The 24,019-nt window shown below is 45.3% G+C and overlaps 1 protein-coding gene across 1 annotated transcript; it reads left to right on the top strand.

Moving 5' to 3' along the window:
• LOC711450 (gamma-crystallin D-like) lies at window positions 1–5,956 on the top strand. Its single transcript, XM_015110816.3, has 4 exons — window positions 1–84; window positions 1,138–1,218; window positions 1,328–1,570; window positions 5,624–5,956. The coding sequence occupies exons 1-4, from the start codon at window positions 1–3 to the stop codon at window positions 5,894–5,896; spliced, it is 681 nt and encodes a 226-aa protein (XP_014966302.3). The 3' UTR covers window positions 5,897–5,956.
• Window positions 5,957–24,019: the final 18,063 nt, after the last annotated feature.

Genomic DNA, 24,019 nt, shown 5'->3' with positions numbered 1-24,019 from the left:
ATGGGGGTGGATTTGCTTCCCCGGGAACCTTTGGTAATGTCTGCAGACAGTTCTGCTTGTGACGACGGGACAGTAATGCTACCGGTACCCAGCTGGTAGAGGCCAGGATGCTGCTCAACGTCCTGCAATGCACAGGACAGCCTCCCCCCACCAGCAGATAATTTTTGGCCCCAAATGTCAAAAGAGTGCTGGCTGCAGTTGAGAAACCCTGCTCTAAAGAGAGTGGAACACCAGGAGGCGCCGGATCTCGGCAAAAGGAAGGAAGACCCTAGTCCCCGGAGTCAGAGCCTTAACAGGAGAGCCACGAGGGCTTTGCCCTAGGGTGAAGAAGGCAGAATCTTTGCAAGATTGTAGGATTTTCAACTTGTTATATTTGCATGTTAACTTGCATTTGTCAGCAGCTAGAACCAACTAAGCTTAGCCTTTGGTTAGCAAATATGTTAGTTAAAGAGAAAGTTACCAGTGTAATAACTGCCAAAGGGTCGCTTCACGAATCCCAAGTTGAGGGTTTCATTGCCTGTGCTGAGGCAGGCACGGTGCTGAAGCTCAGGACTTTCCTGCTTCCACCCAGGCTCCAGCCATCAGAGCTGAGGCCAGGTGCCTAAACAGGGCTTCCTCAGGCCCAACCCCTGGCATCCAACCTGCTGCATTAGTTATCTGACACCCTGCTGATCAGCAGGTAAGATCATACAGAGGTTCTCTTAAAGGAGAATCACATCCTACTGTAAACACCCCGAGGAGAAGGCAAGATCATCCTCACGTTTCACATTTCACACCAAGAAAACTCTGTAATCTAAACGCTTCGTGCTGTAGTCCATTTCGACCTTAGACTTGGTCACTATTCAGCGTTGTTGCTCAAACTGAACTTTTAAAAGGTAAATAAAACATTTAATTACAATTATTAACTCTTCAGCACTTGCTCAATTCCAATTTCCCAAACAGGCTTTATGTAGAGGCCCAAAAGGCACTGACAGTTTTAACCAGATCATCAATTCGAAAGCTTTAGAGAGTCTAAAAGAAAACATACAATAAACCTCCCACCCCCACCCCCACAGTCATTATATAGAACAGAGAGAGAGAAAAAAATACCCTTGCTCCCCTCCGCGGGCCCCTTTTGTGCGGTTCTTGCCAACGCAGCAGCCCTCCCGCTATATAGCCCCGCCGCTCCGCCGCCCCACCCGCTCAGCCCCGCCGTGCGTCCAGCCAGTCATGGGGAAGGTGAGCCCAGCCCGCGCCCCGGGCCCCGGGAGCTTCCTGCATGGCGGGGCGGGAGACTGGGGCAGGGGCAGGCCTGTGAGCCCTCGCCTTGCCTCGCCTTGCCTTGCAGATCACCCTCTACGAGGACCGGGGCTTCCAGGGCCGCCACTACGAATGCAGCAGCGACCACCCCAACCTGCAGCCCTACTTGGGCCGCTGCAACTCCGTGCGCGTGGACAGCGGCTGCTGGATGCTCTATGAGCTGCCCAACTACTCGGGCCTCCAGTACTTCCTGCGCCGCGGCGACTATGCAGACCACCAGCAGTGGATGGGCCTCAGCGATTCGGTCCGCTCCTGCCGCCTCATCCCCCACGTGAGTGCAGTCCCGCCGGGTCCCTTCCGTGCCCTCGAGTCGCATCAGTGATCCACATGGATGATTCACACGACAGGCGATGGGATGGGATGACAGCCTTCTTTTTCCTAGCTCTAACTATATTCTCTTTTCCTGTATTAACATCGGAGAGGTTTCCTCCCACTGAAGAAGTATGTGATGCAGTGCTTTTAACTGGACATCGTATTTTATTTTGCTAAAGTCAAACTCACCTCTACTGGGAATAAGTTGTGCGTGGCATTCGCTCAGAGCATCTATGCCACAGGTGATGGAAGAGCAACAGATTAATTCCTTGCTCTTAGGTGCCCATAGGCTAGGTGGCTATTTCTTACTTCATCTGTAAACAGGGCTGATAAGAGTAGTTCCTTTCTAGGGTTCCAAAGAGGGTAAAAGGAGGGCACCTGTCACAGGCCAATACCCACCCCCAAGTATTAACTATTATTATGAACATCAGGGGCCTGTCAAGTCCTGACTTCTGATTGGGCAAACCAGTAACCAACAATGAGATTCCAATAGCTCCTGCAGGGCCCCCTGTTACCCAAATGAAGCCCCAGCAGACTGGAATTTCAGTTAGGGATTCCCTAAAGTTGACTGTGACAGAGTCCTGGGAAAATGAACCATTTTTGTGAAGTCTGAAATCCCCTCACAGGGTTTAAGAGCTTGATAGGGACCCAGTCTGGCATTAGGAGCCCAAAAACTTAGATTTCTAATTTCAAGTTCCAACTCTTCTAATTACAGACTGTAAGATCCACTTTACTAGCAGTCACTTAAACCTCAAAAAGAATTGCTTATGAGAATCTTCCCTAAAGAAAAAATATATAGAGGCTGGGCGCGGTGGCTCAAGCCTGTAATCCCAGCACTTTGGGAGGCCGAGACGGGCGGATCACGAGGTCAGGAGATCGAGACCATCCTGGCCAACACGGTAAAACTCCGTCTCTACTAAAAAATACAGAAAACTAGCTGGGCGAGGTGGTGGGCGCCTGTAGTCCCAGCTACTCAGGAGGCTGAGGCAGGAGAATAGCGTGAACCCGGGAGGCGGAGCTTGCAGTGAGCTGAGATCCGGCCACGGCACTGCAGCCTGGGCGACAGAGCGAGACTCCGTCTCAAAAAAAAAAAAGAAAAAAGAAAAAAGGAAAAAAAAAAAATATATATATATATATAGAGAGAGAGAGAGAGAGAGAGTCTCAAAGCCAGATTTGAGAGCGAAATGACATTACTGATCAGCTCTTAACAGAGACAGAAGAAATGTCATTGGAAGACTCAGAAGGGGATCCAGAATCTGAGCTCCAAACAAAAAAGATTTTTTTTCCTTTTTTTTTGAGACGGAGTCTCGCTCTGTCACCCAGGTTGGAGTACAGTGGCATGATCTCGTCTCGGCACACTGCAACCTCCACCTCCCGAGTTCAGGCAATTCTCCTGTCTCGGCCTCCAGAGTAGCTGGGATTACAGGCACACACCACCACACCTGGCTAATTTTTGTATTTTTAGTAGAGACGAGGGTTCACCATAATGGTCAGGCTGGTCTTGAACTCCTGACCTCAGGTGATCCACCCACCTCGGCCTCCCAAAGTGCTGGGATTACAGGCATGAGCCATTGTGCTCTGCCCCTAAAGAATATTTTAACGTGGAGGAAGAAAAGCATTGAGGCAATGGGAAGGAACAAACAAATGAAGGAAGAACAAGTGCTCAAAACAAGAGACATGGTCAGGCGCAGTGGCTCACACCTGTAATCCCAGCACTTTGGAAGGCTGAGGAAGGCAGATCACCTGAGGTCAGGAGTTCAAGACCAGCCTGGCCAACATGGTGAAACCTCGTCTCTACTAAAAATAAAAAATTAGCCGGGTGTGGTGGTGGGTGCCTGTAGTCCCAGCTACTTGGGAAGCTGAGGCAGGAGAATTGCTTAAACCTGGGAGGTGGAGGTTGCAGTGAGCCAAGATTGTGCCACTGCACTCCAGCCTGGGTGACACAGTGTGACTTTGTCTTGGAAAAAAAAAAAAAAGAAAAAGATCTTCTTTTTAGACAAGGTTTCTCTCTGTCACCCAGACTGGCTTGAGTGGTGTGATCATAGTTCACTGCAACCTCAAACTCCCGAGCTCAAGTGATTTTCCCACCTCTTTTTTTTTTTTTTTTTTTTTGGTAGAGATAGGGTCTCATTGTGTTGTCCATGCTGGTCTTGAACTCCTGGGCTCAAGCAGTCCTCCCACCTTGGCCTTCCAAAGTGATGGCATTACAGGCATGAACCACCATGCCCAGCTGCTCCTTCATGATCTTGAACTTCCATTTTGGGGTATTACCTAAAACTGATTTGTAAGAGCACATGTTGGAGGTAAGAACTGAAACGTTGTTCCCTTTGTGACGGCTCTTGCTTTTCAGCATGTTTGAGTAGCAGAGCTTAAAGCAGAAAGGCATGGATGAAGGATTGCTTGGGCTGGACTTTCTTCCTTCACCAATCTGAGCCTCATTTGGGTAAAAGCAATTCAACCTTCTCTCCCTCTAGCTTCTCCTAATGCTGTTGAGATTCAAAATAATATCTTTTGCCAGGTATACATTTGCCTTTTTGTTTCAAAATCTTATTATTTGCCGGGCGCTGTGGCTCATGCTGTAGCAGGACAAGTCTCAGACAAAACTCCTCAGACACCAGATTAAAGAAGGAAGAGGTTTTTTATTCGGCCGGAAGCGTCGGCAGACTCGCATCTTAAGAACCGAGCTCCCCAAGAAAGAAATACTTGGCCTTTTTAAAGGCTTACAACTTTAAGGCGTCCACGTGAAAGGGTCGTGATAAATCAAGCAAGAGTCGGAAACGTAACTGGGGACTACATGCATCAGCTAACGGAACAAAAAGTTTTACAATGCTTTTTTCATACAGTGTCTGGAATTTACAGATAACACAAGTAGTTTAGGCCAGGGGTTGATGTTATTATTATTACTTTGTTTAACTCCTAGGGCCAGGTGGTGGTGCCAAGGTTGTCTGGCTATTTATCTTACTTTTGTTTCTTTCTAACTTTTTGCTTTCTCCCCCTTCTCCTGTCTTATAAACTAGGGAAAAGGAGAGATGGGGAAAAGCTGGGAAGGACAACAGGAGAAGTGATGGTCTCATTCCATAACGCCTGTAATCCCAGCACTTTGGGAGGCCAAGGTGGGCGGATCACGAGGTCAGGAGATTGAGACCATCCTGGCTAACACGGTGAAACCCCATCTCTACTAAAAATACAAAAAATTAGCTGGGCTTGGCGGCGGGCGCCTGTAGTCCCAGCTACTCGGGAGGCTGAGTCAGGAGAATGGCATGAACCCAGGAGGCGGAGCTTGCAGTGAGCCGAGATGGCACCACTGCACTCCAGCCTGGGCGAAAGAGCGAGACTCCGTCTCAAAAAAAAAAAAGAAATCTTATTATTTTTTGTGTCATGCAACAAGAGCCCCAAACCACCACAAATTTATGAAGAAGAGACCAAAACAAATACATAAAATATTTAAAAGTGGTCCTGAGCAGGACCAGCGTGTCTATTCATGTAGATTATACCAGAAAACTCTAGGGAGCACCATCCATACCAAATGAACGGGGAATGGTGCCCTCTTGAGTTTCACAGTGCACAACCTACCCAACTATACACAGCAGCCCTGGTGTTGGCAGTGTCTTTCTTTTAGCTTGGTCACTTTTGATACAGGAATTTTTTTTTTTTTTTTTTTTTTTTTTTTTTTTTTTGAGACGAGTCTCGCTCTGTCGCCCAGGCCGGAGTGCGGTGGCGCGATCTTGGCTCACTGCAAGCTCCGCCTCCCGGGTTCACGCCATTCTCCCGCCTCAGCCTCCCGAGTAGCTGGGACTACAGGCGCCCACCGCCACGCCTGGCTAATTTTGTTTTTGTATTTTTAGTAGAGACGGGGTTTCACTGTGTTAGCCACGATGGTCTCCCTCTCCTGACATGATCCGCCCGCCGCGGGAGCCACCGCGCCCGGCCGAGAAAAAAATTTTTTTAAGTCATCCCCCAGGAAGTCAGGTTTTTCTGACGTTCCCTCTTCTGCTGTTTGCTGAACCCCCAGGCCAGTTCCCACAGGATCAGGATCCATGAGCGAGAGGATTGTAGGGGCCAGATGGTGGAGATCACTGAGGACTGCCCCTCCCTTCAAGACCGCTTCCACCTCAGTGAGATCCACTCCTTCAACGTGCTGGAGGGCTCCTGGGTCCTCTACGAGCTGCCCAACTACCGAGGACGGCAGTACCTGCTGAGGCCAGGGGACTACAGGCGGTGCCAGGACTGGGGGGCCACAGATGCTAGAGTGGGCTCCCTGAGGAGAGCTGTGGAGCTCTACTGAAATGCTTTTACTCTATCCTTTGCTGCATCTGGAAACTAATAAAATATTTCCTGTGTGTTCCATGCAGTAATGTGTCCTCTGTTCCTTTCAGCCTCCTTGGAAGGGCTCAGCAAAAATCATGCTGGGAATCATGTGGATTTTCTTGCATGTATCAGTGGAAAGTGTCTGTGAGGCAGCAGCTAAGAGCACAGCCTCTGGGGCCAGAATGCCGGGACCCAGCTCCACTTACTAGTGATCGCTGCTGGGCAAGTTACTTTTAACCAGACTCCCAGACCTCCTGAATCAGCAACCTCCAGACAGCGCCCTGTGCATCTGTGAGGCTTAACCAGCTCCCTGGGAAGGGTTATGATGTGGAACATTTGGGGCCTACTGAGTAAAAGCCTTTCCTCTCAAAGTGTGGTCTGAAAACCAGCAGCACAGGGCATGCCCTGGGAGCTTGTCAGAAATGCAGAATCTCAGGCCTCACTCCAGACCTGCTGCCTCAGAATCTGCATTTTATTTTATTTTATTTATTTTATTTTTTTAGAGACAGGTTTTTTACCCTGTTGCCCAGGCTGGAGTGCAGTGGTGCAATCACGGCTCACTGCAGCCTCGAACTCCTGGGCTCAAACGATCCTCCTGCTTCAGCCCCCCAAGTAGCTGGGCCTACAGGTTGCATCACCACATCCGACTTAAAATTTTTTTTTGTAGAGATGGGCATCTCCCTATGTTGCTCAGGCTGTTCTTGAACTTTTGGCCTCAAGGGATCCCCCTGCCTTGGCCTCCCAAAGTGCTGGGATTACAGGCATGAACCACCACATTCAGCCACCCATGGAGCTTTCTAAAAATGCTGATGCCTGAACCCCACTGACACATTAATTCTTTTTTTTTTAATTTGTTTTTTGTTGTTGTTGTTTTGAGACGGAGTTTCACTCTTGTCGCCTAGGCTGGAGTGCAATGGCACTATCTCGGCTCACCGCAACCTCCGCCTCCCAGGTTCAAGCGATTCTCCTGCCTCAGCCTCCCAAGTAGCTGGGACTACAGGCACCTGCCACCATGCCTGGCTAATTTTTTGTATTATTGGTAGAGACGAGGTTTCACTATGTTGGCCAGGCTGCTGGTCTCGAACTCCTGACCTTGTGATCTGCCTGTCTTGACCTCCCAAAGTGCTGGGATTACAGGCATGAGCCATCGTGCCCGGCCGAGACATTAATTCTGAAATAATTACACAATTTTCAAATAATTTCTCTCCTCTGATTTACATTTTACTGACTTAGGTAAAGCTTTATTGGAAAACAAGATTTGGATCCAGGACCAAGATGACACTTCCTTCTTCTTTCCAAATCAAACTAACCACCGGATATCCACAGGCAGAGCAACTATGGATTGCAAATATTCTTTCCTGGGCCAGGACCTGGCCTGGTGACAGAGTCAGGCAGTGAACGTGGCCTGGACAGTCAGCCCGAGCAGAGACAGCCACAGAGACTGAGTGATGGTGACAAGGGGGCTATGATCCATTCCAAGCTGAACTTTCTGTTGATTAGGCCACTGAACCACCTAAACACCAGGGAGACATTTACCTTGCTTAGGAACAAGATCGTGAGACTATGAGGTCTACACAACTCAGCTGTGCTTAAATTCACCATCAGTGGAATTTATTATTAACACGTGTTTCCATTCATGATTCATGAATCTCCTTTTTCTTTGTACTCTTCTTCTCACATCTTCCTTTATTTTTGATTTGTGACCCTACGATTTCTTTTTCTTTTTTTAAGCAAAGAGTTGGAAGCCTTTTGTGCCACACAGAGACTAAATGGATAAAAATTCCTAAGTGTCAACTGTTTAAAGTAGCTTCCATCTCTTCCATTTAGAAAATGGTTTTATTTAGTCTGGATAAGAGCTCCACCTTGTGCTGGCCAGAAGGAAGGCAAGTATGATTTAAAAGCCTTTTCCAAAATCACAAATAGAGATTATTTTGCACCTTTAAAATACACTCAGCTATGCAGTATATGCAGGTTAAGCTTATAATTTAGCCAGTGGTTATTAAGCAAATATAAATTGTTTGAGATCTTTGTGACACATCCTAAGCATTTCCTAAGAGACAGTGAAGAGAGGCATGCCAGTTGGTCTTGTGTTTGCCCCACAGGGTGTGGCCTTTCTGAATGGACAATCCAGCATCTACACCGTGCTTTTTAAAAGAGCTTTATGTTGGCTGGGCGCAGTAGCTCACACCTGTAATCCTGGTACTTTGGGAGGCCAAGGCGGGAGGATCACCTGAGGTCAGGAGTTCGAAATCAGCCTAACATGGCAAAATCCCGTCTCTACTAAAAATACAAAATATTAGCTGGGCGTGATGACTCGTGCCTGTACTCTCAGCTACTTTGGAGGCTGAGGCAGGAAAATTGCTTGAACCTGGGAAGTGAGGCTGCAGTAAACCAAGATCATGCCACTGCACTCCAGCCTAAGTGGCAGAATGAGACTCCATCTCAAAAAAGCAAATAAACAAAAAATAAAAGTCTTCATCCTCCATCTCTCAACGTCTGACAGGCCCACATGTAATTTATGAAACACTGAGTTCATGAATAAAACAGACCCCACATCCACGTTCAAATATTTCCTCCACTTCATTTTCAAGCTCAGTCTCTGTGGTTTCTCTCAACCAACTGTTTAATATCCTGTACACTTTTTTTCTTACCATTGTACATGAATAGTTTTTCTTTTACAGAAATCTTAATCTCTTTTATTAAAAAAAAAAAAAAAGATACCTATTCCAAACATTGTTGACTGACTTCCACTGTTCTTCCTTCCCTCTCTTGGTGTCTACAGACATATAAAGCTATCCTCATCCCCCTCATCTTAAGCTATCTCAAATCAATCTGATTGTATTCAGAGATAATGGACAGTGTACAGTGTTATTCCTCTACTGCCCATTTCTGCATTTGAAAGCCACAACCTTGATCTAAAATAACACCTGCTGGGCACAGTGTCTCACACCTGTAATCCCAGCACTTTGGGAGGACAAGACAGTCAGATTACTTGAGCCCAGGAATTCCAGACCAACCCAGACAACATGGCGAAACCTCATCTCTACAAAAAGAAAAGAAAAGAAAAGAAAAGAAACCACACGCAAAGAAAAAAAATAAATAAATAACACCCAAGCTATGCACCTTCAGGTTGCTTCAGATATTTCCCTTAAGTGATGTTTGTCTCTCTGCCTTATGAAAATTATCAGAATCAGCCGGATGCAGTGGCTCATGCCTGTAGTCTCAGCACTTTGGGAGGCTGAGGCGGGTGAATCACGGGAGGTCAGGAGTTTAAGACCAGCCTGGCCAACATGGTGAAACCCTGTCTCTACTGAAAATACAAAAAAAAATAGCCGGGCCTGGCGGCACATGCCAGGAGTCCTAGCTACTCGGGAGGCTGAGGCAGGAGAATTACTTCAACCTGGGAGACAGGTTGCAGTGAGCTGAGATCGCACTATTGCACTCCAACCTGGGTGACAAGAGTGAAACTCCGTCTCAAAAAAAAAAAAAAGAAAAAGAAAGTTGTCAGAACCAAAATAGAGTGACCAATTATAAGAAAACAAAACCCTGACAAATAGGGACAGGGAAGGTTATGAAGAGAAGATTCCCATGCTTATATGCTTGATAACAAAAAACGATCACAAAAGACTGCAAAAACCACAACCTTGCACACAGAACATTGCAACCTTATATTAAAAATACTTCTGCAAGGACATCTGCCCAGCAACTGCCTGTTCAACCTTGGACTGGTGTCACCCTTGTTAATGATCTTTGTAGCCAAGGATAATTATTTCAAAACAATTATGTAATCCTCATTTTTTCCTTTGAAAACCTTTGTCTTCCTTTAACCTCCCTGAATATGCACATAGTTTAGTATGGCATGCATATTCCCATTACAAAGCTCCACTCCCAAAGAAATATTGTTTACTTTTAGAGAGTCCCTCTCTTGTTTAGGTTGACAGTCTGAACCCTCGTACTCCCAGCTGACTCTGGTTTAGAAGATGGGAATTCAGAACTGTTGTTATAGCTCACAAATATAGTTCATGTTCTCATACCTTTGGGGCTTTATGTACCACATGAAAGGAAAGCACTGCAAATAAACCCAGATCCCAAAGCCCTGTGTGGTCACCAGACTCTGGCTTTGAAGCATACCCTTTCCTGGTACATATACACAATGGAATACTATTCAGCCATAAAAAAGAATGAGATCCTGTCCTTCGCAACAACATGGATGGAACTGGAGGTCATCACGTTAAGTGAAATAAGCCAGGCACAGAAAGACAAATATCACATATTCTCACTTATTTGTGGGAGCTAAGAATTAAAACAATTTCACTCATGAAGATAGAGAGTAGGATGGTTACTAGAGGCTGGGAAGGGTAGTAGGGGGTGAGGAGGGAAGTGCGGATTGATATAGTTTGGATCTGTGTCCCTGCCCAAATCTCATGTGAAATTGTAATCCCCAGTGTTGGAAGTGAGGGCTGGTGGGAGGTGATTAAATCTCAGGGGCAGATTTCTTGTGAATGTTTTAGCATCACCCCTTGGTGCTGTTCTCGTGATAATTAGTGAGTTCTCATGAGATCTGGTTATGTAAAAGTGTGTAGGATCTCCCCGCTAGCTCTCTCCCTTGCTCCTGCCCCAGCCATGTGACATGCTGCTACCTCTTTGCCTTTCACCATGATTGTAAGTTCCCTGAGGCCCCCAAGAAGCTGAGCAGATACCAGCATCATGCTTCCTGTGCAGCCTGTGGAACTGTGAGCCAACTAAACGTCTTTTCTTTATGAATTACCCAGTCTTGGCAGGGCTCATGCCTGTAATCCCAGCACTTTGGGAGGCCAAGATAGGCAGATCACTGAAATGAGGAGTTCAAGAACAGCCTGGCCAACATGGTGAAACCCTGTCTCTACTAAAAGAACAAAAATTAGGTGGGCATGGTGGCACACACTTGTAATCCCAGTTACTTGGGAGGCTGAGGCAGGAGAATTGCTTGAATCCAGGAGTCAGAGGCTGCAGTGAGCCAAGATTGCGCCATTGCACTCCAATCTGGGCAACAGAGCGAGACTCCATCTCTAAATAAATAAATAAATAACCCAGCGTCAGGTATTTCTTTATAGGAATGTGAGAATGGACTAATACAGAGATGATTAATGGACACACACAAAAATAGAAAGAATGAATAGGACCTAGTTATTAATAGCACAACAGGATGAGTATAGTGAAAAAATAATGAAGTCGTACACTTTAAGATAACTAAGAGTATAATCGGATTGTTTGTAACACAAAAGATAAATGCTTGAGGGGATGGATACCCCACCTACCCTGATGTGACTATTATACTTTGCATACCTATATCAAAATGTGTCATGTAACCCATTAAATATATATACCTACTATGTACCCACAAAACATTTAAAAATTAAAATTAAAAAAAAAAAACTTACCCTCTCCTACTCACTCTGACTTTGTGGCCACCTGCCTCACCCTTTCAGGGTCCCAGCTTGGAAAATAAGATGAACCTTATCTTACCTTACTATTTTTTCTTTCCATAAAATTAAACTCATCTCCTCTCAGCTAAGTCTCACCATCAGGCTCTCCACAGAGACCGCTCCGTTCCCCATTTTCAGATTATTCTTCATGGTTTTTATGTCCTGCAGTTAACTTTTTCAGCTACTTCGTAATGCTGTTTTTCTTTTTTTTTTTTGAGATGAAATCTCACTCTGTCACCCAGACTAGAGTGCAGTGGCGCGATCTCGGCTCACTGTAACCTCTGCCTCCCAGGTTCAAATGATTCTCCTGCCTCAGCCTCCTGAGTAGCTGGGACTACAGGCTCATGTCTGTAATCCCAGCACTTTGGTAGGCCGAGGCGGGTGGATCACGAGGTCAGGAACTCAAAACCAGCCTGGCCAAATGGTGAAACCCCATCTCTACCAAAACTACAATAATTAGCCAGGTGCAGTGGCAGGTGCCTGTAATCCCAGCTACTTGGGAGGCTGAGGCAGGAGAATCATTTGAACCTGGGCGAAAGAGGTTGCAGTGAGCTGAGATCGCGCCACTGCACTCCACCCTGGGCAACAAACTGAGACTCCCTCTCAATAATAATAATAATGTTTTATAATCTATGTTATCACAAAGCTTTACCATATTATTATAACCGTAGTAAAATAGGTGAACAGTAATAGATGAAAGACAACGACACCTTCTTTGACACTGCTCGCATTGAGAAAGGGGACCTACGTCTCCTCTCCTTGAGTCTGACTGCTTTGACCAGTGGAATATCCGAGGAGTGGCGCTGTGCTGGTTTCCAAGCTTGGCTGTAAGAGACTGGCAGCTTCCAGTTCCTGTCTGAGGACATTGACTGGAGCCCCGAGCTTCCCTGTGAGAGTCTGACTCCCCAGAGGCTGCCACCGAATAAGGAAGCCTGAGGTAGCTGCAGGAAGAAACTCTGTGGAAAGGCGGGTGGGGAGGGACAGAGAGACCGAGAGAGAAAGGGAAACAGATGCCCAGCCAGCTCCTGGTTGTTCTAGTCCCCCCACCATTCCAGTCTTGCAGCTGAGGCCCCAGGCATTCTGCAGCAGAAATGAGCCGTCCCTTGCTGTGCCCTGTTTGAAGATCGTCATGATAAATGGTTGTTTCAAGCCACTACAGTATTGCTCAGTAACAACAGATACTTGGGCAGAATTTGGTACTTGGAAGTGGGGTGCTATCATAACGAATACCAAACCATGCGGCACTGACTTTGGGACAGAGTGTCAGAGAGAAGCAGAAAAGCCAGGAGGAGACTATGGGTGAGGGTGTGAAAGACTGAGGAAAGTATTTATAGAGGCTGGAAAACAGAGGACTCTTTTTATGTAGTGACAGGAAGTGTGAGGACACTGTCGCCTATGGGAACGTGGAAAACAGAAAGGGTGCTTAACAGCTTGTGGGATTGGCTAGAGAGATGTCCAAGCAGAATGTAGAAGATGCCAACTGGCTTTTTCAGTTGCCTATGACAAAATATGAGACAGGAGAGATGATGTAAAGAAAAATTGTAGGCTGGGTGCGGTGGCTCACGCCTGTAATCCCAGCACTTTGGGAGGCTGAGGCAGGAGGATCAGAAGATCAGAAGTTCAAGACCAGCCTGGCCAATGTGGTGAAACCCCATCTCTACTGAAAATATAAAAAATTAGCAGGGTGTGGTGGTGCACGCCTGTAGTCCCAGCTACTTGGGAGGCTGAGGCAGGAGAATCACTTGAACCTGGGAGGCGGAGGTTGCAGTGAACTGAGATCACGCTACTGCACTCCAGACTGGGCGACAGGGTGAGACTTTCTTTCAAAAAAAAAAAGAAAAGAAAGAAAAATTGTTCAGGTTCTTAGCAAAAATAGAAAAGTACAAATATTGGATTATAAAATAAACCTGTTGCTTATCCCTGGTCTCTCCCATTAAAAGATTCCCAAATAAAAAATATCTCTAGGGCCTAAGGTCAAATCCAGAATAACATGCTTTGTCAGAAAAATTTAAGGGCAGGCCTAGTAATCGCAAGGATGTGCCTCATAGACCATCTCAGTAAACAATAGAACTTTGAAGACTCCTAAAGGTGTTGTCTTACAGGAAGGAACCTCAAAGGAGATCCAAGTATTTCTAACATGTAAAATGGGCACATTTGCATCATCTTCACAGGATTGGTGTGACTATTAAACAGAATAATACCCATTCTTCTAAATATCTGCTGATGTCTACTCTATGCCAGGCATTGTTCTAGTGTTTGAGAATTTCTAAGAGTTATTAATCTTCAGGATTCGGGAACAAAAAATTAGAATTCTTGAGAATTCTTGGCAATCCTCAAAATCATAAGTTATTCTACATTTTTCCATAACAACTTCTTGGTATGTTTTTAAAAACAACAACTGACCACACTAGTAAAAAACGAATCATTTTTCTGTGATGGGATTATACAAAAAGTTTCTAAGGCTTTCTGCAAATAAAACCTCCCCCAAAACAAACAAGAAATACCCCCAGACAGTGATAATAAATGAATGGGTTATATGGTTTATTATTATTATGGACATATATATTGAGACAAGATTACAGTACATTTCAATGACACATAAAAATAATTTCTACCTGAGTTAGACAACAGAATATATTAAAAGAAGGGAACATTAACACAAAATAACGCCAAATAAAATGATTCAAATTGTTTCAATTCAAATAATTGAAAAATAATACTGCAAACATTTAAATTTTAAACGTTATTCTTTTCTAGAGACGGAATCTTGCTCTGTCGCCCAGGCTGGAGTGCAGTGGCGCGATCTCGGCTCACTGCAACCTCCGCCTCCCAGGTTCAAGCAATTCTCCTACCTCGGCCTCCCAAATAGCTGAGATTACAGGCTCACGCCATGCGCCCGGCTAATTTTTGTATTTTTAGTAGAGACGGGGTTTCACCGTGTTGGCCAGGCTGGTCTCAAACTCCTGACCTCGTGATCTGCCCGCCTTGGCCTCTCAAAGTGCTGGGGTTACAGGAGTGGGCCATCGCGCCCGGCCAAAAGTTATTCTCAAAAATGAAACGGAAATACACATAAAGCACGAATTGCCCTGAATGTCTTGGTCCTTGTTTCCTGACAAATATTCCGGGTGCAGAATGTTTCTTTCATTCTATGTTAATGTTAGTTTATTATTACTAAGAATGTGTCTACAAGCATCTTTGAATTGGGCGTTAGGGTACGTGTTGGTTATTATAAACTCATTCACTTTTCTTAATGATGAAAATATTGTCTTCTTTCACTGGTTTTGATTGTTTCCTTGAAGTGTATATTATCTTCGCTAATTCAGATTTTAGATGTTTCTGACTCTGTGATGGAGTAGTTCCCAACAATATTCACTGTTCTTTGCATTGCTTCTGATAAAACATATTTTCCTCCACAAAAGTCTTTCCTTAATGATTTTGCTAATTAAGCCATTTCATTTTTGTTTCCTGAAGCAAAAAGAGTTGTCAACCTCATATAAACTGCTAACTGCTGAAATATTTAATGAGAGATATGAGACCTTTTTTCTGCATTAAGTAATTTGATTCAATGTCTTTTAAAAGCATACTACTCAAAGCACAATTCTGTTTTTGATTAGATTTGCGTCATGATTACTTAATGCTTCGACTACTAATCAAACAAGTTTTAAGCAAGTTATTGTCTCTCTCACAATTTTACCATATTCTGTTCTCTCTCTCCTTTCTTCCTCCCCTCCGCCCCCCACTTCCTCCCTTCCCCCCCTTTTTTTTTGAGACGGAGTCTCATTCTTGTCACCCAGGCTGGAGTGCAATGCAGTGATCTCAGCTCACTGCAACCTCCGCCTCCCAGGCTCAAGCAATTCTCCTGCCTCAGCCTCCCAAGTAGCTGGGATTATAGGCATCCACCACCACGCCCGGCTAACTTTTGTATTTTTAGTAAAGACAGGGTTTCACCATGTTGGTCAGGCTGGTCTCAAACTCCAGACCTCAGGTATCTGCCCGCCTCGGCCTCCCAAAGTGCTGGGATTACAGGCATGAGCCACTGTGCCTGGCCCCCTTTCTTCTTTTTTTAAGACAAAGTCTTACTGTATTACCCAGTCTGGAGTGCAGTGGCACGATCATAGCTCCCTGCAAGCTTGAACACCTGGGCTCATGTGATCCTTCTGGCTCAGCCTCTTGAGTAGCTGGGACTACAGGTGTGCTCCACTACACTCAGCTGTTTTTTTATTTTTAGTAGAGACAAGGGCTCGCTATGCTGCCCAGGCTGTTCTCAAACTTCTGAGCTCAAGTTATCCTTCCATCTTGGCTTCCCAAAGTGCTGGGATTACAGGTGTGAGCTGTTGTGCCTGGCCTGTGTACGTTTGTCTCTCATTCTTCATGCAAAAGAGAATTTCTTATTGGAGAAAATGTAAACAGTTTTACCACTTTTCTTTTTCTAAAAATTGCCAGAAAACACGACCTTGTAGATTATACTGACTGGCTCCAGCCACATAATCTGAATCAGAGTAATTGCTTTCATCTGTCTCATAGACAGACTACACTGTGTTCACCTCCTCTGCCAGTTGTGTCTGATGCTGTATCTTCCAGTTTTTGAGTAAAACACTTTTGTTACAGCAAGGAGAAGGAACACACTTGCTGAAAACTTTCCAAATTTTTTCATTACTGCTGCATCACCACTAGCTGTTGATGTTGATGGAATTCCTCACCAGTAACATTTCCATGAAGATCATGACAATTTATTTATTGCAGGAAGAATTAGAAAACTTTCCCCTGCATTTTAAACTGATTTTTCCTGGGATTCAGGAAAATATCAATTTCCCAAGAAATTCTGGGAAGGCATGGAAACATCACACTGCAGCAGGTGCTGGGAACGCAGCAATGAACAAGACAGACCAGATCCCTACTCTCAGATAAACACAGTGATCCGGGTATTTCTAATAGTGAAATGACACTCACGAAATAAGGTGATGTGTCTGGGGATGGCTGTGATATTTTTAGTTAGTACTGAGGTTTGGCGGCATGTAACAGTCAAGCTGCAAATAACAGTGTCTCAAATTAGATAGAAACTTGTTTGTTTTTCTTACATCAAAGTTATCTAGAGGCTGGTATTGCACACTCCACCCTCATCCCACAGTGCCATTAGCCAGGCCCCAACCCGTTCTTTCCTCCCGTCCTCACTGCCGTCTCAGCATCCAAGGTGTTTTCAGGAGCTCCAGTGATCACACCTGCATTCCAGATAGTAGGAGAGGGGAAAATAGGAAGAAGAGCTGTTTGCTTCCCTTTTTTTCTTTCCACTTTTTTTTTTTAATGAGTTCTCACTCTGTTGCCGAGGCTAGAGAGCAGTGAGGCAATCATAGCTCACTCACTGTATCCTTGAACTCCTGGGCTCAAGTCATCCTCCAACCTCGGCCTCCCGAGTAGCTGGCACTACACATGAACCACTACACTAATTAAAAACAAACAAACAAACAAACAAAAAAATAGGCTCGGCACGGTGGCTCACGCTTGTAATCCCAGCACTTTGGGGGACTGAGGCGGGTGGATCACGAGGTCAGGAGATTGAGACCATCCTGGCCAACACGGTGAAACCCCGTCTCTACTAAAAATACAAAAAATTAGCCGGGCGAGGTGGCGGGCGCCTGTAGTCCCAGCTACTCTGGAGGCTGAGGCAGGAGAATGGTGTGAACCCGGGAGGCGGAGCTTGCAGTGAGCTGAGATTTCGCCACTGCACTCCAGCCTTGGCGACAGAGCGAGACTCCATCTAAAAAAAAAAAAAAAAAAAAGCAGCAGCAACAATTTCCCATAAATGATCATTAAAATGTGTTAAATGCTTCTGTTGTCACAGTTATTTTTTACTATAATCATCTAGCTGGTTTTCTGCTGAAGGCATTGCCTCTGTATTCTCAAGACTTTAATGAATAAGCAACCCAGTCTGAAGTTAAACTTGGACCCTAGCTTTCTAGGATCTTGTGAAAAATCAGAGAAGCTGCTTAACCTCTCTAAGCTGCAGTTTTTTCATCTAATGGGGATAGTAATAGAACCCACTTCACAGGGTTTTGTGAGAGGTAAACAATAGAATATAATATGTAATGCTATAAAATGCCTGGCATATAGTAACTCACCAAATGTTAGCTGTTAGCCAGGTGCAGTGGTCTGCACCTGGAGGCCCAGCTACTCAGGAGGCTCAAGCAGGGGGATCACTTGAGCCCAGGAGTTCACAACCCGCCTGGGCAACATAGTGAGACCTGGTCTCTAAAAAATAAAAATAAATACACACATACATATTAACTGTTATTGTTACATTATATTACCTTTTTAATGTCCTAAGTGTTGCATTTTGTATTTGGGGCTTTTAAAAAATTATCATGAGGTGCAAAGCTTAATGAAGGGTGTCAAGTATGAGGCAGCTTGCCAAACATAATGTAATTATAAGTATATTTATAAACCAGGCCGGGTGCTGTGGCTCACGCCTGTAATGCCAGCACTTTGGGAGGCCAAGGTGGGCAGATCACCTGAGGTCGGGAGTTCTAGATCAGCCTGACCAACATAGAGAAACCCCACCTCTACTAAAAATACAAAATTAGCTGGGCATGGTGGCGCATGCCTGTAATCCCAGCTACTTGGGAGGCTGAGGTAGGAGAATCACTTGAACCTGGGAGGTGGAGTTTGCGGTGAGCCGAGATTGTGCCCTTGCACTCCAGCCTGGGCAACAAGAGCAAAACTCCATCTCAAAAATAAAAAATAAAAAAATAAGTATATGTATAAACCTATAGTAACTAGAATACAGAAAATAAGTCTACTGTGCTCCAAACTAGTTAAACAAATTACTCAATTCTAGGCAGTACATTGTAAAGGGATCATTACTAAAATGTCTTATCTTCTAAAAAGGACACTAGGATTGTGAAGAATCTAAAAACTCTCTTCTAAGAGTAGTTGAAGAAACTAAGTCCATTGAGACTGGAGAAGAAAAAGTTAGTATTTTTATATATTTAAAAGGCTACCATGCGAAAAAGAGCCTGGACTAATTTTCTATGTGAGCACAATACAGAATTAATACCAATGGATGTAATTTGTGGGAGTCTGATATGGGGGTCAGCATTTTAGAAGGCTTCAAGGCAGCTAGAAGTATCCAGTAGTGTAATGGGCTGCCTTACCCAGTAGCGAACTTCCTGTTCAATGAGGTGCTTAGTCATTCACGAACAATAAAGAGGATTTCTGTGTGGATGTGAACTGAGCTTAACTATGAGGTGTCTTCTTATTCACGGGGTTTGTTTATGTGATTCTAAGGAAATGTATTTGATTCATTTGATTGCAAGTGACAGATCCTCGATCAAAAAAGTTTAGACTGGGCCAGGCATAGTGGCTCACGCTTGTAATCCCAGCACTTCTGGAAGCCGAGGCAATCAGATCACTCGAGCTCAGGAGTTCAAGACCAGTTCAAGACCAGTCAACATAGCAAAACCCTGTCTCTACAAGAAATACAAAAAAGTAGCTGGGTGTGGTGGCGCACACCTGCGGTCCCAGCTGTTTGGGAGGCTCAGGTGGAAGGATTGGCTTGAGCCTAAGAGGTGGAGGTTGCAGTGGGCTGAGATTATGCCCCTGCGCTCCAGCCTGGGTGACAGAGTGAGACTGTCTAAAAAAAAAAAAAAAAAAAAAAAAAAAAGTTTAAACTGAAAAAGGATTAACTGACTTACAGAACTAGGAAGTCACAGCTGTTGTCATGCAGAAATGGATTCCAGGGTTCAATGACATGCCTTCCTCTATGTGGGCTTCACCCTTAAACAGGCTTTCCCCACGAGACAGACCACAGAAACCCGAGAACTACTGGCTCACTAGTGTTCAAACTTTCTGTCTCTCTCCCTGAACAACTGAATCAGCTCTCCAGGGACTTCTGTTTGTCTTGCTGGGGTGAGCTGCCACCTTGAACTTTGAGGATGGTGTACTCTCGCTGGCCAGCCTCAGTCACATGCCTGCCTGTGTTGGGGAGAGTGGGCCTTGTGATTGCCAGAACCATGTGTGGAGGAGCTGCTCTTAGAGAGAAGAGACATTGGGCCAAAAAAGGTAATAGATATCTGCTGTAAGAGGATTTCTGAATAGGCAGATGAGAACAACAATGCCTCCAAGTTCTCAGCGTGACTCAAAGAAAGCCATTCTTCTGTAATTTACTGTCCATCTGTAAATATGAACAGGAATATATACATATATGAAAAGAAGGAAAACTAAATGAACCCTGCAGTACTAGACCAAAATCAGAGTTATCAGTATAAAACCCATAGTTTTTAAGATAGATAGATAGATAGATAGATAGATAGATAGATAAATAGATAGATAGATAGATAGAGTATTCATCTGTTCTCATGCTGCTAATAATACCCGACTGGGAACAGTGGCTCACACCTATAATCTCAGCACTTTGGGAGGCCAAGGCAGGTGGATCACGAGGTCAGGAGTTCAAGACCAGCCTGGACAACATGGTGAAACCCCATCTCTACTAAAAATACAAAAATTAGCCAGATGTAGTGGCATGCACCTGTAATCCCAGCTACTTAGGAGGTTGAGGCAGAAAATTGCTTAAACCCAGGAGGCGGAGGTTGCAGTGAGCTGAGATCGTGCCACTGCACTCCAGCGTGGGTGACAGAGTGAGAGAAAGAAAGAAAGAAAAGAAAGGAAGGAAGGAAGGAAGGAAGGAAGGAAGGAAGGAAGGAAGGAAGGAAGAGGGAGGGGGAGAGAGAGAGAGAGAGAGAAAGAGAAAGAAAGGAAGAAAGAAAGAAGGAAAGAAAGAAAGAAAGAAAGAGAGAAAGAAAGAAAGAAAGAAAGAAAAGAAAGAAAGAAAGAAAGAAAGAAAGAAAGAAAGAAAGAAAGAAAGAAAGAAAGAAAGAAAGAAAGAAAGAAAGAAAGAAAGAAAGAAAAAAAGAAAGAAAAGAAAATAAGACATATCCAAGACTGGGTAATTTATAAAGCAAAGAGGTTTAACTGACTCACAGTCCCACTTAGCTGGAAGGTCATGGAGGAAGGTAAAGGGGGAGAGAGACACGTCTTACATGGTGGCAGGCAAGAGAGCTTGTACAGAGGAACTCCCCTTTGTAAAACCATCAGATCTTGTGAGACTTATTCACTATCATGAGAACATCATGGGAAAGACTCACCCCATGATTCAATTACTTCCCTTCCCACTGGGTCCTTCCCATGACACATGGGAATTAGGGGAGCTACAATTCAAGATAAGATGTGGGTGGGGACACAACCAAACCATATCAGATAGATAGATAGATGGATGGATAGATAGATAGATAGATAGATAGATAGATAGATAGATAGATAGATAGATAGACAGATAGATAGACAGATAGATAGATAGAACCCTGTACTAACTATAGGGTAGCCCTGCTCCACAAGGAGCAGTAAAAAAATTAAAAAATAAAAAAATTAGCTAGCTAGCCAGATAGATAGATAGATTAGATAGATAGAAAAATGTACTTATGCATGAGTAAAACAAACACATATTTTGTAGCTCCGTCTGCTGAGAGGGGAAGTAATGACATTTTAGGAAATAAGTACACACCTAGCATTCAGATGTTGATCTGCAATAAGAGGAACCGGGCTTCTAGGAGAAGCATTTAATTCCAGGGCTGGGGCAGAGGAACTGCAAGATGAGTCTGGAACATCTTGTGGTTCCAGGAAGTAAGAAAATGCTTAAAAAGGGACTGGGCACAGTGGCTCACGCCTGTAATCCCAGCACTTTAGGAGGCTGAGGGGGGCAGATCACCTGAGGTTGGGAGTTCACGACCAGCCTGGCCAACATGTGAAACCCCATCTCTACTAAAAATACAAAAATTAGCTGGGTGCTGTGGCGGGTGCCTGTAATCCCAGCTACCCAGAGGCTGAGGCAGGAGAATTGCTTGAGCCAGAAAATCAGAGGTTGCAGTGAGCTGAGATTGTACCACTGCAGTATACCCTGGGCAACAGAGTGAGACTCCATCTCAAAAAAAAAAAAAAAAAAAGCTTAAAAAAAAAAAGGAGGTAGGTACAGCAGATATAGGCACCAACCCAGTGGGCCCTGCCCTCCCCAGGTGCCACTGCAGTTGCCCTGCTGTGACTGCAGACCCCAGTGTCTCTGTGCTCTTGGGGTCCCAGGAAGGCCCTCCTACCCACTACAGGCTCGGAAGTGCCTGTTCCCACTGTCTGGCCTCTCCCCACTCCCAACACCTGCTCCAATCATGCAGCAAGATTGAAGCCGAGCCTGGGCACTGTCACAGCCCAGCAGGGTGGGCACACACTCAGGGCAATGCTGACATGCCAGCCCCTTGCCACCTTGGCCCCCTCCAGGCTTTGGGCACTGATGAGCATAGGAGGGAAGCTAAGGAGGGGCTGAGGGCAGCTCAGCACTGGCCTGCAGGCACTTGGCACAAACAGCCTATATTCTATGAATGGAGGCAGGAGGCAGACAGGCTCCTGGGCAGAAGGGAATAGGTCCTGAGTGAAGCCCCATCTTCAGTCCAAAGAAGGCCTGAAGCCTGGGGGCCAGGCTGCGAGTCCTGCAGACTGGAGGGACAGCTCATGGTGCTTTTGCCTGGGCCAGCCTCTGGGTGCCCATGGACCAATCAGCATGCACTTCTGCACTCTGAAGACCATAAAAACCCTAGACTCAGCCAGAGCAGAGAAGATGTCAAGATGACCACCTGCAGAGAGGAAGCTACCCTCTCCAGGGCCTCCTCTCTGCTGAGAGCTGAACACTCATCAGGATGATCTGCTGGCAGAGAGGAGCCACCCACTCCAGGCCTCCTCTCTGCTAGAGCTGAACGCTTGACAGGTTGACCTGCCTGCAGAGAGGAGCCACCAATTCCAGGGCCACCGCTCTGCTGAGAACTGAAGACTCAACAGGATGACCTGCCTACAGAGAAAAGCTACCCACTATGGGTCTCCTCTAAGCTGTTCTAACATGCAGTAAAGCACTTCTTTGTCTGGTTCACCCTCCACTTGTCTGCATACCTCATTCTTTCTGGACACAGGACAAGAACTCAGGCAAAGGTGCCACTGGCCACAGAGGTGTCCAGCCAGAAAAGTGACACCACAAAAATCTCGTAACACCACCACTCCCAGCTAATTTTTGTATTTTTTTGTAGAGACTGGGTTTTGCCATGTTGGCCAGGCTGATCTCGAACTTCTGGGCTCAAACAATCAGACTGCCTCGGTTTCCCAGAGTGCTAGGATTACAGGTGTGAGCTACCGTGCCCAGCCAAAAAACACTTACATTCTTGAAGTATCTGGAATCTATTTCCAGATATGTAAAGCTGGCTTCTCGGTGCTGTATAATGTAACCCATGCAGTGGTGAGCAAGGGTTGAGCAGCTGCTGAAAGGCCCACAGCTTTGGAAGTCTTCCCTGCTGTTTTCACAGTGTTTTTTCCTGCCATGCAGCCAATAATGATAATCGACAACATTCCTAGACTGTTTCAAGGGTGTCGGGCATGGTGCCATTTACTTTCACATCCACTTGATTTTTCAATATTTTCATAACAAACATATGAGTCAGGTACTAGTAGTATCTGCATTTAACAGGGACACATGTTCAGAAATTAAAGGATTAGTCCAGTGCCACATACAAATAAAAGTTGCAAAACCAGGATTGCAAGCCAGAGTTTTCTGACTCCAGAGTCCCCACATTTCACCATTAAGCGATACTGCCTCTCTGTGGGTGAGGAGATACTTGGACATAGAGGAAGGGAGTGAGGGGTGGTTACAGGAAGATGTGTGTTTTTTTCCTGGGCTATGGCATTTCTAGCAGTAATTTGCTCAATAAAAGGGATAGTGGAAGCAATGAATATGGACGTCAGGAGCTTGGCCAAGTGCCAGGGACCCACACCTATCGAGCTACTGCTCAATTCTGAGCATCTGTCCCAGTAGGGACCTCAGGCAAGAAGCTGAAGCCAGTGAAGCAAAATGCAATTCCCATTAGAGGGACAGGCTGGCTGGTGGGCAGAAGTAGTTTAATGTCCAGGCAGTATTCTGTGATTTTGCTCACTTCTATTACTTCAAAGAACACTGACTATAACATATGTTGGCAGAAAAAGCTCCCACACCTGAGTAGTCAAGGTTTCTAATAGGTTGACTAGCAGATTTTCTCATTGGTTTAATGATTAGAAGGGCAAAGTCTGCAGGTAACAGGTATTGTTGGTAGCTGGGTGGACTTGAGCAGGTAGGAACTAAGAAGGGTTCTAGAACAGCTAACCTCAATATGGAATGAGACACAGGTTAAGAGATTCTATGGGCCGGGTGCAGTGGCTCACACCTGTAATCCCAGCACTTTGGGAGGCCAAGGAAGGCGGATCATGAGGTCTGGAGATTGAGACCAGCCTGGCCAACATGGTGAAACCCGGTCCTTACTAAAAACACAAAAATTAGCTGGGCATGGTGGCACTTGCCTGTAATCCCAGCTACTCAGGAGCCTGAAGCAGAAGAATCACTTGAACCAGGGAGTCAGAGGTTGCAGTGAGCCGAGATCGCGCCACTGCACTCCAGCCTGGCAACAGAGCTAGACTTCGTCTCAAAAAAAAAAAAAAAAAAAGAGAGAGAGAGAGAGAGAGAGATGCTACAATAGCCACAACATGAATTCAGCTCATCCTTCAATAATGGTTGAGTGCCT

This window comes from Macaca mulatta, chromosome 12 (assembly GCF_049350105.2).
Source record: "Macaca mulatta isolate MMU2019108-1 chromosome 12, T2T-MMU8v2.0, whole genome shotgun sequence".
Classification (NCBI taxonomy): domain Eukaryota; kingdom Metazoa; phylum Chordata; class Mammalia; order Primates; family Cercopithecidae; genus Macaca; species Macaca mulatta.
This window is presented reverse-complemented; position numbering and strand designations above follow the sequence as displayed.

Excerpts from the sequence above, each read along its gene's own strand:
- LOC711450 (XM_015110816.3), top strand. The coding sequence starts at position 1 with ATGGGGGTGGATTTGCTTCCCCGGGAACCTTTGGTAATGTCTGCAGAC. Across the intron at positions 85-1,137 it reads ACGGGACAGTAATGCTACCG|CAGCCCTCCCGCTATATAGC; the intron begins GTACCCAGCTGG and ends TTGCCAACGCAG. Across the intron at positions 1,219-1,327 it reads TCCAGCCAGTCATGGGGAAG|ATCACCCTCTACGAGGACCG; the intron begins GTGAGCCCAGCC and ends CTTGCCTTGCAG.